The sequence below is a fragment of the Berghia stephanieae genome, chromosome 4, assembly GCF_034508935.2.
Source record: "Berghia stephanieae isolate SIO BIC M18660-M18661 chromosome 4, UCSD_Bste_1.3, whole genome shotgun sequence".
Taxonomy (NCBI): Eukaryota; Metazoa; Mollusca; class Gastropoda; order Nudibranchia; family Aeolidiidae; genus Berghia; species Berghia stephanieae.
Genome location: NC_088363.1, coordinates 1,459,512 through 1,473,480, shown reverse-complemented (window position 1 = coordinate 1,473,480; position 13,969 = coordinate 1,459,512). Strand labels below are relative to the sequence as shown.

At 34.0% G+C, this 13,969-nt stretch overlaps 1 protein-coding gene across 1 annotated transcript in view; it reads right to left on the bottom strand.

Annotated features, from left to right (window-relative positions):
- Window positions 1–517: 517 nt before the first annotated feature.
- Window positions 518–13,969, bottom strand: part of LOC144971660 (translation initiation factor eIF2B subunit epsilon-like) — a 14,831-nt gene continuing 1,379 nt past the window's right edge. Inside the window, exons 2-10 of the mRNA XM_078912734.1 lie at window positions 13,239–13,363; window positions 8,314–8,499; window positions 7,458–7,635; window positions 6,798–6,953; window positions 6,420–6,505; window positions 5,164–5,289; window positions 4,167–4,267; window positions 1,452–1,597; window positions 518–775 (exon numbers count right to left, since the gene is read on the bottom strand). Coding sequence (XP_078768860.1) covers window positions 518–775; window positions 1,452–1,597; window positions 4,167–4,267; window positions 5,164–5,289; window positions 6,420–6,505; window positions 6,798–6,953; window positions 7,458–7,635; window positions 8,314–8,499; window positions 13,239–13,363 — 1,362 coding nt within the window. The remainder of the gene's footprint in view (window positions 776–1,451; window positions 1,598–4,166; window positions 4,268–5,163; window positions 5,290–6,419; window positions 6,506–6,797; window positions 6,954–7,457; window positions 7,636–8,313; window positions 8,500–13,238; window positions 13,364–13,969) is intronic.

Genomic DNA, 13,969 nt, shown 5'->3' with positions numbered 1-13,969 from the left:
GTGCCGCAGTTATACAGAAGTACCGGTTTTACAAGAGCATGGTACAGTTTCAGTTTAGTTTTTCTCTTTATTTTGTCACCTCTAATCCATACATTGGTGAGTTTACTGAGTGCGGCGTTTGATAGCTGTTTTCTTCTTTGTACATCCTCGGTGTCTCCAATTAGTGAGCCGACTTTCTTTGTTCTTTTCCATTCCTCTTTGTTCCTCGATATTGTTGTAAATTCGGTTTTATTGGCATTGACTTGGAGGTTATATTTTATGAGGGTATTTTGTATGATGTCTATATTTGCTGGTGTTGATCCAATAAAATCGACATCATCTGCATAGGCGATTTCTCTAGGGATTGCATTCTCAATATGAGTCGTTGGTTTTGGAATGACTTTTCGAACTTCTTTCAGAGCGTGTTCTAGTATAATGTGAACAGAATCGGGCTCAGACTATCTCCTTGGGATTGTTGCAGTTATTTTCCTTGTAAGAGGACTAGCTTTTTTATCAAAAGATATAACTGTCATAAATACTAAATATAATCTAACTTGTCCAAATCTATAAAGACAAAGTCACCCCTTGAGGCAAAGTCACCCCATTTGACGGTATCAACAGGAAATTTAACATTGTAAGAATAGGTCATGATCTCCATTATCAATATAAATTTCAATGCCCATGTGTGTCTCAACTGATTTGGTAACAAAATCATGGCATGGTAACTTCTGACGTTTATGTCAGAATGTAATGTAAGTAGAGTGATTTTCATAACATGATAACCTAGCCTGTCTTCCTGAATAAATAAATTGCAGTTTGTTTTTTCTAGTTTTACTGGTAGAATAAATTATTATGACTATATCAATCTGGAATTGTGATTACCAAGAGATGCAGTAGGTCAATCTCTCTCTTTCTCTTCCCTTGCATGCATACATACAAACACACACACACAAACACACACATATATACAATTTTTACCTATACTGTTTTAACTATTATTATGACACACAATTTTTACCTATACTGTTTTAACTATTATTTTGACAATCTAATATATATAACATATTTTGCGTTTACTTGAGGAAGGCCAAAGGCAGAAACGTCGTTTGTTTTGAGTTGTTCCTTTATATATGAGTGACATTTACTAACTTTATCTTTCTATTGATGTGGTAAGTAGTCCTTCAAAGCCCATGGAGACAAATTTTATCCAAGTTTCTACAGTCCTAAACAGACGATAGCAATTGCTTTCCACTATTTGGACAGTCTATCATGAAATACTTTCCATCAGATCTAACAAAACCAGCTACCTACTCATTGCTGAGTAGACAGAGGGATCAGAGAGAAAAATTATTGACTTCATACAAGATCGATCCTGTCCCCTTTGCCCATGGAGCAAGTGCTCTTCCAACTGACCTATCGGGCCTGTTCGAGACGTACCTCACACCCAAATTTCGGAGACAACGAGTACTTACATCCCATGACAAAATAACTCCTTTCTGGACTGTGACGTTATTGAGTACATGAACACCAGAACACATGACTGCTGTGTCAACCGTACAGTCGTCATCCACTCTCACACCATCCCATATAAAACAATTCTTCAAACTGACATTACGACCTGGGGAAATAAAACGTTTGAAAGAAATATGACACAAAATAAAATTGTGAAGAATACTTCAACAGGTTTTAAAAAATGAAAATTTTCGGAAAATCTGTATAGACCTGTAAATGAGCTCTATAAAAATTGACTGAAACTGAAACTCTTCGTAATTCGTCGTAGCAGTAAAATCCAAATAATCAAAATGAAAGGTAAAAAGCAAGCTCACTTGAGCAAAGCAATGGCAGAAAACTAAATTTCGAGGGAATTAATTAGGCTACTTACCATTGTTCCTTGTAATTAGGTACCCAATCAGTGAAGAAACTTAGAAACGGTCAACCAGTTTGTTTACAACATGAGGTAATCGAGATGTGCTTGTAGCAATCGTTTAACTTTCGATTTGAAGGTGTCTACATAACGAACTTCCGGTGTTTCGAATTTTTCTTTCTCATACTTTTCCTGTCCTTCAAGTAAATGTGGTCAATTTTGGCTAAGACGAAACAGTGAAATTTATCGCTCGGCGGCTCAGTTAAAATTGGCTACGACAGGTTTCGAAAGTGAAAAAATAATTTCACGAAGGCTGTGTGAAAATACACTGGGGTGTGTTCAGACACGGCAATTCTAAAAAGCGTCGCTTAGCCTTGGCAATATATATATCCATCATTAATATAAACGGCCCATGAGCTATGCGTGGGGCTGTGGAACATTCCTAGTTAACTTTACAGTCAATCGACTACGATTCATGAATTCTTTCTTTATTCATTTCTTTCTTCCCTTTTTAAAAATATTTGAATTTGACGAATTGACTGATTTCAGTTAATTGACTGAGAATTTACAGGTCTATCTGTAGTCAGTGTAAATGACAAGTGGGCTATTCCTGGTTTGATAAAGTTAATAAAATAGCATTTTTAATCTTTGCAACTGGTTTTTATGTTTGGAAGAAGGTTGTCAAAAAAGCATAAGAAGTGAAAATGATCAGAGTTACAAGGTTCGTGATCTTTTTTGAGATCTTTTTCTCATTTCAGTCCCTCTGTTTGGAATGCCTTACCACAGAGCATTCGTGAAAAAGAATCATTGGATATTTTTTAATTTTCACGTAAAACATCTGTTTCTATTTTAGTAGATGATATGAGAAGCAAGATATGCATCTGGTTTCCTTTGTGTTGTGTGTGTAAGATTGTGTGTGCGAATGAGTATATTTCAGCCAAAGTAATTTGTAATTTAAGCGCTTAGAGTCTGGTGCCTCGGAGTTAGAGCGCTATATAAGTTTTCAGCATTATAATTATTATTAATATGTTAGGAAATATGTACCTTCAATTTTTTGCAATGCAATAAATTGTATTCATTGTCCACAATGAAGAATAGAAATTCACCCCAAGTTTCATTGTTGTGGCTATACATTCCATTTCCAACATCTGGTTCAACCCGACATAAAACCATTTTGAGATGGTGGGTCACATTTTACCTTTTTTGCAATTGATGAAGAGACAATATCCATTGACCTCAATGAAGCAACTGATTCAATCCAGGTTTGATCAAGTCAATTTTCATCAATTTGTTCATCCAGACATAAAACTAGTTTAATGAGGTGATACACAAATTAGACCCTTTTTTCATTTAAAGATCATTTGTTGTTAAAGATTATTAGATTTATAAAGCAACCAGTGGAAATTTTAAACAAGGGAGGAAAACCTCCTGAAAATCAGGGGGAAAAATGAAATTTACAGAGTATTAAAAGATATATCTGCCTCTATTTATCTAATCTATTTATTCAAAACGGAACTTCTCACATAAAAAGTCTCTCTTGCTGGCAGACTTGGCAGACCACTTCAGTAAAAATATAAGAAAAGTCTTTCAATTATGCCATGGATGGACGTACATAGTTTTTTTTAGAAATGAAATCACTATCAATATCCATAAGATTGAAGATGAAAAGCCAGTTTATCAGAATAACAGAAAATGGCACGAAAATCAAAATAGTGGACATCTGGCAACTATGGAAGTAACATGAGTGCTGAAGGAAGCTTAGCTTGGACTTTTTTTTTCAAGTGACAGAAAGTAAACATATCAATTTTACTAAATTATATGAAGACCTTCTTGTCCTTAAATCTCGTCCGTATAAGAAAACAGCAACAGCAGAAACAAGCAAAATAAATCTTCTGAGATAGGCAATTACAAAGAAATGTAAAAGACACAATCAGTGTGTGCTTGTAATTGTTCAAATTCGGTTTGTTTCAACGAACTAATGAAATTAGCTGTAACACCCATTTCATAAACTGAACTCATGATGATAAAAGAAGAACATTTATATTGAGGTTTATAGAATTTAGCTAAAGTATTAACTCACTCAATCCTAGAGATTTTTGTACTCTTTAAAACTGAAAAAAAAAATGTATTAAAAATGAGCATGTACATAGATAGTTTTATTCAACTACTATTAATATTTAAAAAATAAAAACATTAGCTTTGATACTACGCTTATAATTTGTCTCAGAAAAATGTAATAAATTGGAATGGGGTAAACTACGGATATAGTCGGTGTTAGGGTTGAGTGAGTTAAAAGCAAACAAGCTAAAAAATTGTAGCCTACCAATTTTACAGTTTTTCCCAATAACAGAGTTCGATACTGTTGTCCCCCTATCAATGCAAGTACCTCCACCAACAACCACATTCTGGGACAGCTCACAGCCTCTGGTGAAAATAAAAAATACAAAAACTCATTGATAAAGCAGACCTGCCAACCTTTCTAGAATGAAATGTGTATTCTATGATCCTAAAAAGTGTGCACTATACAAAAATTTATATAAAAGTTAACAGCAAAACCAAATCAAAATAAACTCTGATCTTCATCATTCAACCACTCATTTGCAACAATCTCCAGTAATTACAAAATGATCGGTTTATCGAGAAACTAAAACTTAATGACCATTTAAAATTAGTATAAGGCTCAGAAATTGCAATATCAACATCAACATCAGTCACATCAAATATTTAAAAAAATCGTACTATATCTTTTGGAATCGTATGCACTTATTTGGGTCCAAAAATCGTACTAATATACGCGAAATCGTACAGGTTGGCAGGTCTGATACAGAAAGTTTAATAGTTGTAAACATTTGTTAACTAAAATAATTCCTAAAGAAAAGGCAAGAATTTTCTGAAAGCAAAAAGGCTAACATAAAAGAAAAAAAAAAAAAAAAAAAAAAAGAAAAATTACTAACCCAGATACTTATTTACTTATCCAAGCCAGCCACAATTTCAGCTGAGCTCTAGCCTTTCGGTTTTGTACAATGAACTAAGTAATAAACAAAAATTAATATAACCGCTTCAAAAAAAGAACAAAATACCAAACACACAACATTTCAGGCTCAAAACCCTTCTTCAGCCAACAACAAAAAAACAAAAAAGACATAAATACATTACTAAATTACAGATAGACGACAAAAATATTTTTGTAGTAATGTACTTATGTCTTATTTTTTTTTGGTTGTTGGCTGAAAAAGGGTTTTGAGCCCGAAACATTCCGTGTTTGGTATTTTGTTCTTTTATTTTTAAGCTGATATATTCATGACCAATGTACATCTCACCTGGCCAATGTGACATTTCCACTACAGTAGACATTGTGGTGACCATATTTGATTCTTTCTTCTCCCTGGCCGGAGACAAACAAGTCTGGTACATAAGGGTATGTCCATCGACTCATCACATCTTTGCTGGAATAGGAAAAAAAATTAAAATACAGTCATCATTACAAAAATCAATTCAATACAAACTAAAAATCAATTAATAATAATAATAATAATAATAATAATAATAATAATAATAATAATAATAATAATAATAATAATAATAATAATAATAATAATCATTTATACAGCGCTCATTCTCGTGTAAAACACAAGCTCTGGGCACTTTACAATATAAATTATCAATTTTGAGTGGAAAACATAAATAAATAAATAAATAAATAAATAACAACAATAACAATTCATAGCCAAATCAGGATTCATAGGGTCAATTGCCACTCTTTATCAATCCTGCCTTTCCAGGGGGTGACACCAATTTCTCACAAATAATGACACAGAAGCAGAGCTAACGTTGTGCTCCAACAATCCAAACTGCCTTGTTTTGCTAAAAGATGTTGCTGACTATGTGTCATGAACGATCCCCAATGGAAACTGCTACATGATAGACGTTCTATCAACAAACTCCTCGTATTCCACAAAGACCAAAACAGAAAACTCCAAAATCTAACTAACCATTTGAAAGAAACTCAGCATTTAATTTTGAAATACACCACTCAAGAACAAACCGTCATCTTTACTCTTTCTTCCCTTCCACAATATGACTTTGGAATTCCCTACCAACTAATTGTAAACAAGCCCTCTCGACTGATGTTGATAGAGACGGATGGAAACTGTTTGTCTGTGGCCTATACCCTGACCCAGGGTGAAAAAGGCAATGATGATGATGATGATAGAGAAGGATGGAAACTGTTTGTCTGTGGCCTATACCCTGACCCAGGGTGAAAAAGGCAATGATGATGATGATGATATGATAGAGAAGGATGGAAACTGTTTGTCTGTGGCCTATACCCTGACCCAGGGTGAAAAAGGCAATGATGATAATGATGATAGAGAAGGATGGAAACTGTTTGTCTTTGGTGACGTATGAAACAACAAATCAGGAAATCTGGCTAATCCAAATGATTTTGAAAGTGGTGAGCATTTCCCGATAAGAGAGATCACACTGGAATTTCATAGCTTCAATGACTACCAAAACTTTATGGCTGGGATATTCCGACCTATCATTTTAAATAAGACACAAAGGTCAAGATAATCACCTTATGGAGTCATAGGCATGCATGGTGGATACTCTGGAAGCGTATTGGTCTCTGGTGACACTGACGTGGATTTTGTAGCCCATAATCTGTACATAGTAGAGACAAAACAAACAAAAAGAAGTATTTGATCAAATTATTGAGAAATTCATGACACGCAGATCTGTCATAGAAACTAAAACAAAATAATCTGTATACTTACTTTACTAATCTGAATTTCAAGAAAGAAAGATTGAGAGAAAGAAAAAAAGAAAGAAAAGAGGGAGGGAGGGGGAAAAGAAAGACAGAAAGTAAGCAAGAAAGAAAGAATGAAAGAATGAGAAAAAAAAAAAAAGAAAGAAAGAAAGAGAGAAAAGGAGATGAAGGAAGATAATGTCTCACCTCTTCATTAATAAGAATTCCTTTGACAAAATCATCAACAGTGAGATAGTCAAAGTTATCGGTGAATAAGGTGGGTACGATGGAACTACAGATACACACATGGCAATCCAGCAGATCGTTGTGAACCATGACATCATTGTGCTCTAACAGGATATCCTGAGGCAGAGAGAGATGAGAATAATTTTTTTAAAATGATCAATAGCAACATCTGTAAGTATAGGAAATAATGAGAGAAAATTTAATAGAATACTGAAATCACAAATTATTTTAAAATACTCATCAAAACAATCAATTGAAGTTTAAAATCTATGAAACATATCTATTATTTGTGAAGCCTTTACAAAAGAAATAACCCTAATATTTTAAACAGCTTTGGACATATGTCACACATATTGATAAAAAGTTGATGCAAGTGGAGACCTGTATATTGATCCTTTATGAATGGCTTAGAAATGCCAATGTTTTCGTTTATCATGTTAACAACGCCACTACCACATTATCTCATTCGTCTGTAGTGGTTAATTCATCCTGTTTAGTTGATAAAGGGGAAACCCGAAAAGGCTTTATTATCTGTTTCTGTATATTAAATTGAAGCTTACAGTCAATTTCACATTTATTTATTTCTTCCAGCTTCGAGCAGCAATATTTACATTGACGTACTGAAGGTATTTGAATTGAACGTTCTCCAAGAGTTCTTTTAAAAAACAGTAACCGCCTCGTGTCTCCTTCCTCTGTGAGAAAGACATCCTCCTCTTTACTCCTTGACCGATGACCTGGTTTAGCCACTTTGAACAAAAGTGTCATCACTGATGACTTGTCTTTGCCTTGAAGTCTGGCTCTGAGCAAGAGAGAACAGCAAAATATTTTTTAAAATACAAATCTACGGTTTTATGTTAAATAATCACCAATCTATAAAATTGGTCAAAATCTTTACTTTTTGCTTTCAAATTTAGTTAAGGCCTAAGCAACATTAACATGTAGGACAATTCATGACGACCGTCAAGCACTATTACATTATTTTTTTTAGACAGAAACAAAGCCGTTCATGGCCAAATACTCATTTTACATCTGTCTTGGTGAGAAAATGTTAGTCAAGAGCATGTGTGACCAGTAATCAGAAGGTCTGAGGTTCGATCCCCAGTCGAGGTCGACTGAATTTTTGGGATGTTTTTTTTTCTTGTATTTTTCTTTCTTGCTTTGTCTATCATCTTTCATGCACACTTGTTCAGGTCATTATCTTGAATGAAACAAAGCTGCACAATTATTATTATCAATGTATCCAAAAGAAAAAGATAAAACCATAATTTCCTGATCATCTGGAGTTCATCTTTCAAAGGTCTAAATATTGCCTCTGGAGCCTAGGTAATAAAATCTCAAGGTGAGTAATTACACTACCAAATAAAAAGTCTGAGTTCTGTCTCAATTGAAAAAACGACTAAAAATCCTTTAAATCCTCACACACTGAGTTGTTTTTTTTATCTATCAAAATCTTCATTGACGATATCTAAAAACTTACTTGTGTTCTTTCACCACTTTACTAAAGTCAATATTAGCAACTGTATCGCCAAACAGTAGAATAAAATCACTTCTGATGAGGGATTTGGCTTCAATCTCCCGCAGGGCATCACCTACAGACAGGCAGGAGTCGGACATGATGGTTGTCACAGTCATCGGGGAAAAACCTTCTTGCCATTTGCTATTTCTGAAAGGAAATGGTATCAAATAATTATTGTCAACAAACAAGATTGTTTAAAAACATTGGGGAGAAGGTAGAGGTGCAAGATAAAATCCCGAGAAGTCAGGGAATACTGATTTTTTTGTTTTTTAAAATTATGCTCTATTCTTACATTTCTCCTTCTGCTATGTTTGGCACTGTCACATTCTCACCTTTTCAGATTTTTACCTGATTGGTTGACGTAGACATCAAATTATATTATATTGCAAATTAATGACCAAACATATTGGTAAGAATTTTGATTTAATGACCATGATATTCATATTGCCCAATGAAAAAACCTATCCAGCTGTCCACCAAGAAAAACATATTTGAATAGTTTGAACAGCTGGGTGACAATGAAAGAGAAGAGTAATATTAGTTTTCTGAGGTTATCTGATCAGAGAGATGAATGGGGTACCATGATCACTGATGTCTGGCACAGACTTGGTACTTGGAGAAGAAGAATCCAGCTGTCTATCGTTAAAAAGTTTACTTATCCCCAGCACATCCGACTGAAAAAAGTGACAGTGACTAAGACTTGGCATCTCACTGACCACTCCATGAGTTCTATCCTTGTTGTCATAAAGACACAAAGATCATACACCACTGTGCCATACACACATAAATATGACACAGAACAATGATCTAAGAAATTTTTAAAAACTATCTAAGATGATAATGGTAGGAATGGTCTATACAAAATCCTCAAAATCATAAAAAATTGTGTCTGCTATGGACGTGTACTTATTTGCAAGTCTGATAACCCAAATTATTACAGGCTTATTGATGTAATGGAGATACTCTCAAATCAATGCAAAATATTATCCATGACAACAATGTTAAATCGAGGCCATAATTGCTTTCCGTTATCAGACCTTCTAATATGTTCACATCGCCTGTTGTGCATTGAAGTGAAAATTATAAAACGGTCTCAGGATGCCATTGTAATCACAGCACACACTCCGTATGGTATTCCAATTCATGACATGAGTAAAAGGTAGGGGAGAGGGAAGGGGAGGGACAGGAGATGAGAGCAAGAAATAGTAACAGAAATGTCCCAGTGAAACATTTTTTAAATAATCAACTTGCACCTCAAAAAGTTAATTCATACAAAATAGCTTTGCAAAAACTTTTTTTGTTCACAGCCCAATTTAACAATACAAAACAAACAAAAAAAGCAATACAATTGGTGACAGAATATAATGGGAGGAAATGAAATGTTAATTCTTAACAATATGAAAATTTAAAAGTTTGTAAACATGACACATTTCATGGTTATATATAATTTATATAAAAATCTAAATCTCAACTTACTAACATCAGTTTACAACAATACATATTGAAATGAAAATTATAAAACAGTCTCAGGATGCCATTGTAATCACAGCACACACTCCGTATGGTAATCAATTCATGACATGAGTAAGGGACAGGAGATGAGAGCAAGTAATAGTAAGAGAAGAGAGATGTCCCAGTGGATGTATAGAGTATAAGAGTAAACTGATTTCTCCATACCCAAAGTAACAACCACAGGATTAATGTACAGTACCTTGTTAACCTGAGACAGAGACTTCAATCTCGTTGGTCCAAAATATGATACTGATGATTGGTTTGAAATGAACACCATAGGAATATATAGACTCAAACCTTTTACCTTTCATCATTGACCGTGTAGATAGAAAAATATCTATTAATATCTAAATATTATCAATTCCATTCACATTTATTTTCAATGAATGAAAAGACAATTCTTGGAGATTTATAACTAATGTAACACAAGACAGCAAATATATATATATATATAAAATGAAAAACAATTTAAAATGAAAGAAAATCCTTATCAATTCATTTCTGGCTGCACTTTAGAAAAAGTCATTTTTGTTCCACTTTAATAAAATTGCCTCATCAGTTCATTTGAGTTTTGTGATTAAAAAATTGTTAACTTGCTCCTCAAAAAGATAATTCATACAAAGTACCTTTGCAAAAACTTTTTTTTTCACGGCCCCATTTAACAAAACAAAACAAAACATACAAAACAATACAACTGGTGACAGAATGTAGTGAAAGGAAATAAAACGTCAATTATTAACATTATGAAAATTTAAAAGTTTGTAAATATGAAACATTTCATGGTTAGAAACGATTATACAAAAATCTAAATCTCAAGTTGTTAACATCAGTTTACAACAATACATATTGAAATGAAAATTATAAAACGGTCTCAGGATGCCATTGTAATCACAGCACACACTCCGTATGGTATTCAATTCATGACATGAGCAAAAGGCAGGGGAGAGGCAGGAGATGAGAGCAAGAAATAGTAAGAGAAGAGAGATGTCCCAGTGGATGTTTAGAGTATAAGAGTAAACTGACTTCTCCATACCCAAAGTAACAGCCACAGGATTAATGTACAGTACCTTGTTAACCTGAGACAGAGACTTCAATCTCGTTGGTCCAAATACGATACTGATGATTGCTTATGAAATGAATACCATAGGAATATATGGACTCAAACCTTTTACCTTTCATCATTGACCGTGTAGATAGAAAAATATCTAAATAGTCTTCTGAACCATTAAACTTTCACTTTACACGAAAAAAAGTTTATAAAGTTGCTTTCTCTTAAAGATTTTTACAGGATCAAGAAATGTATAACAGTCGCATTTAGAAACAAAAAATGCCAATTTTTTAAAAATTCATCCATATCATATCTTGCATAAAATGTCAATAAATCTGCTTCCACATGTGGATTTATGTAGATCCATGGAATGCATCAGTGAAAAACAAAAGCAAAATGGATTACTGAATCTACACACAACAATTAAGAAAGAAAGAAAGAAAAAACATATAAATAAAACTAGAGTCCTTCTGTGCCGCATTGTAAGATGCAGCCACTTATTTTCATTATATGAGAAAATATAGATAATCAAATGTCTGACGTCAACGAGATTCACCCGTGGTGATAAGTCTAAACAAATTATCTCTTGTATTCAAATTTCAAGGGAGAGAAGAAGAAAAATATAACCAAAATGCTTCTCTTCCCCAAAACTCTTTGTAGCATCCCTTGTCAAAGGAAAGTTTACTTTGAACCATAACCAGTCTTTTATTATTATTCAGGTGGGTTTTTTTATTTTCCTTAATCCTAAACTGCGATTCATTTTTAAAAGTTTTTGGAAACACCGTAGAATCCTTGTTACACTTGAATTGCTTTTTTCAATTACTCCAAACCAGCGTAAGGATATCTAGAAATTAATTTTGTTACATCATCATCATTGCCTTTTTCACCCTTGGTCAGGGTATAGGCCACAGACAAACAGTTTCCATCCCTCTCTATCTTCAGCTAACTTTTTTATCTTGTTCCATGTCTTATCACTTCTCTGTATATCATCTTCTTTAACTCTTCTACATGAATCCCGTGGTCTTCCCCTTGATCTTCTGCCCTGGGGGTTCCCGTCATCCGGTCAGCCGAGTCCCTTCGGCTTTGTCTGTTGTCCTTCATAAATTCTGTCATTGCAGAAACTCTTTGGTCACTCAAGCTAAAAAAAAAAGGATTTGATTTGTCCGTCTGCGTTTCTGTAACGGTTTGAGTTTTACGGATGGGGTGTTAACCCTTCGACAGTCCCCAACCTGGAGGACCAGGAGACTAAAAAAGGGGGAGTCACACACCATTAGTCGCCTTTTACGACACGCTGGCATATCGTTAGGCTATTCTTGCACTCTCTCTGTTGAGGACACCACATGGGGGAAATTTTGTTACAATCCTGGTTATAATTTGTTCAGAGCCTTCAGTTTCAAATAATTGGTATCACCACAAATGAAACAATACACATTTTTTAAATGATGTTGTGGTAACAATGTTTAGAAAATACAAAGCAACTACATACATGAGACAAGTAAGATAAGATAAGATATACTTTGTTTTTGTTTTTAAGGGTTTTACGGCACTTGCAACACACTAAGGTCTTATCAGCACCAGTAAAAAGGAAGAAAATAGGATAGCAAAAAGTTCTAGATTTACAATTAAAGCACCCAAGAAAAGGTAAGACAAAGGGGAATTGGTTCAAATAAGAAACAAGTGTAGATTCCAAGAGCACACTGTCAAAGTACTTAGATTGAAAGCACTAAAAGTCTCATCCAGACACAAGCACAGGTCCCCACTAAGAGGAATACACTCAAATGTTTTACAAATCATATATAATATAAAGAAACATAATAAGAGTGAGCTGATTTACAAAGAAAAAATATCATCTCCCAAAACTAACTATACATTTGACTGTTACCCTCTCAGCCAGGACCAGGACAAAACCAAGTAATCTCATTCCAAGACAAAGACAGAAAGCATGTTGGAAAACAGATATAGGGGGATAGAAGACACAGTAAGTACCTCCCTGCCTACTATGGGAGGTCAGGAACTCCACCCAGAAGATATGCTTTATTGATCCTGAATGGAAATTATCATAATGTTACACATCATTCATCGTTATATTAGAACAGATTTATACACTGTCAAGAACTAATTTGTGGAAATACGAAGCTAATTAAAACAAAATAAACATCAAATATAATTAAATATTCATAAAATATACAGCAGTTACAAGCAATGCTATAAAAATCACATGAAAGTAGAATAGAGTTGTAATAATGGATTTGTAATGTAAATAGAATTTTGAAAATAGATTGCGAAGGATTGCAAAGAAGTAAATTATCACCAAACACAATCTTACCTGATATGCTCACGAATGAGTTCACCCAGATGACAACAGAAAACAAACACCTCTTGCACCCCAGATGCTTCTAAAGCTTCCAACGTATAGTCTATCAATGGTACGTTTACAAGGGGAAGAAGGCACTGGATAGGACAAAACATGGAGAGAAAAAAAATATTAAAATATTGTCATGTTACAAAAAAAAAAGAAGGTGAGCTTTTATAAAGTGCAATACCACTAGATGTGATAGACGTCTAAGGCACAACTACATTTGATTTCAACAAAGACAATCCTGTTTCTCAGGTACTCGTCTTACACCGGAGTATTGTGAGAAAATATGAGTAAAGAGACTTTTCAAAAACTCAAGTTTGCACCATTCACAATGGGACTTGAAACCAATGACCAGCAGTTTACATGTTGAGTGACATAACAATAGACCACATAGTCACCTCCTCTTCCAATAATAGCAAACATTGTCCATTTTATGAGACCAGAATAGATTGGCTCTATAGGCGTGGTGTTCTAGATCCCCAACCTTCTTGCTCTGCTTCTTTAAAAAGACTAATTGACTCAGTATTAGTATTACTGTTGATGTACATATACAAGAGAAACAGAAAAAATAATGGGTATTTTCCTGATCACCCCCAATTAGTTAATGTTGAAGTTTATGATTTCACAGCATCCCATGATTTAATCAGTGTAATTTAATTGTAATTAAATAAGCTTTTTTCTTAACGTGCATAAGTGAC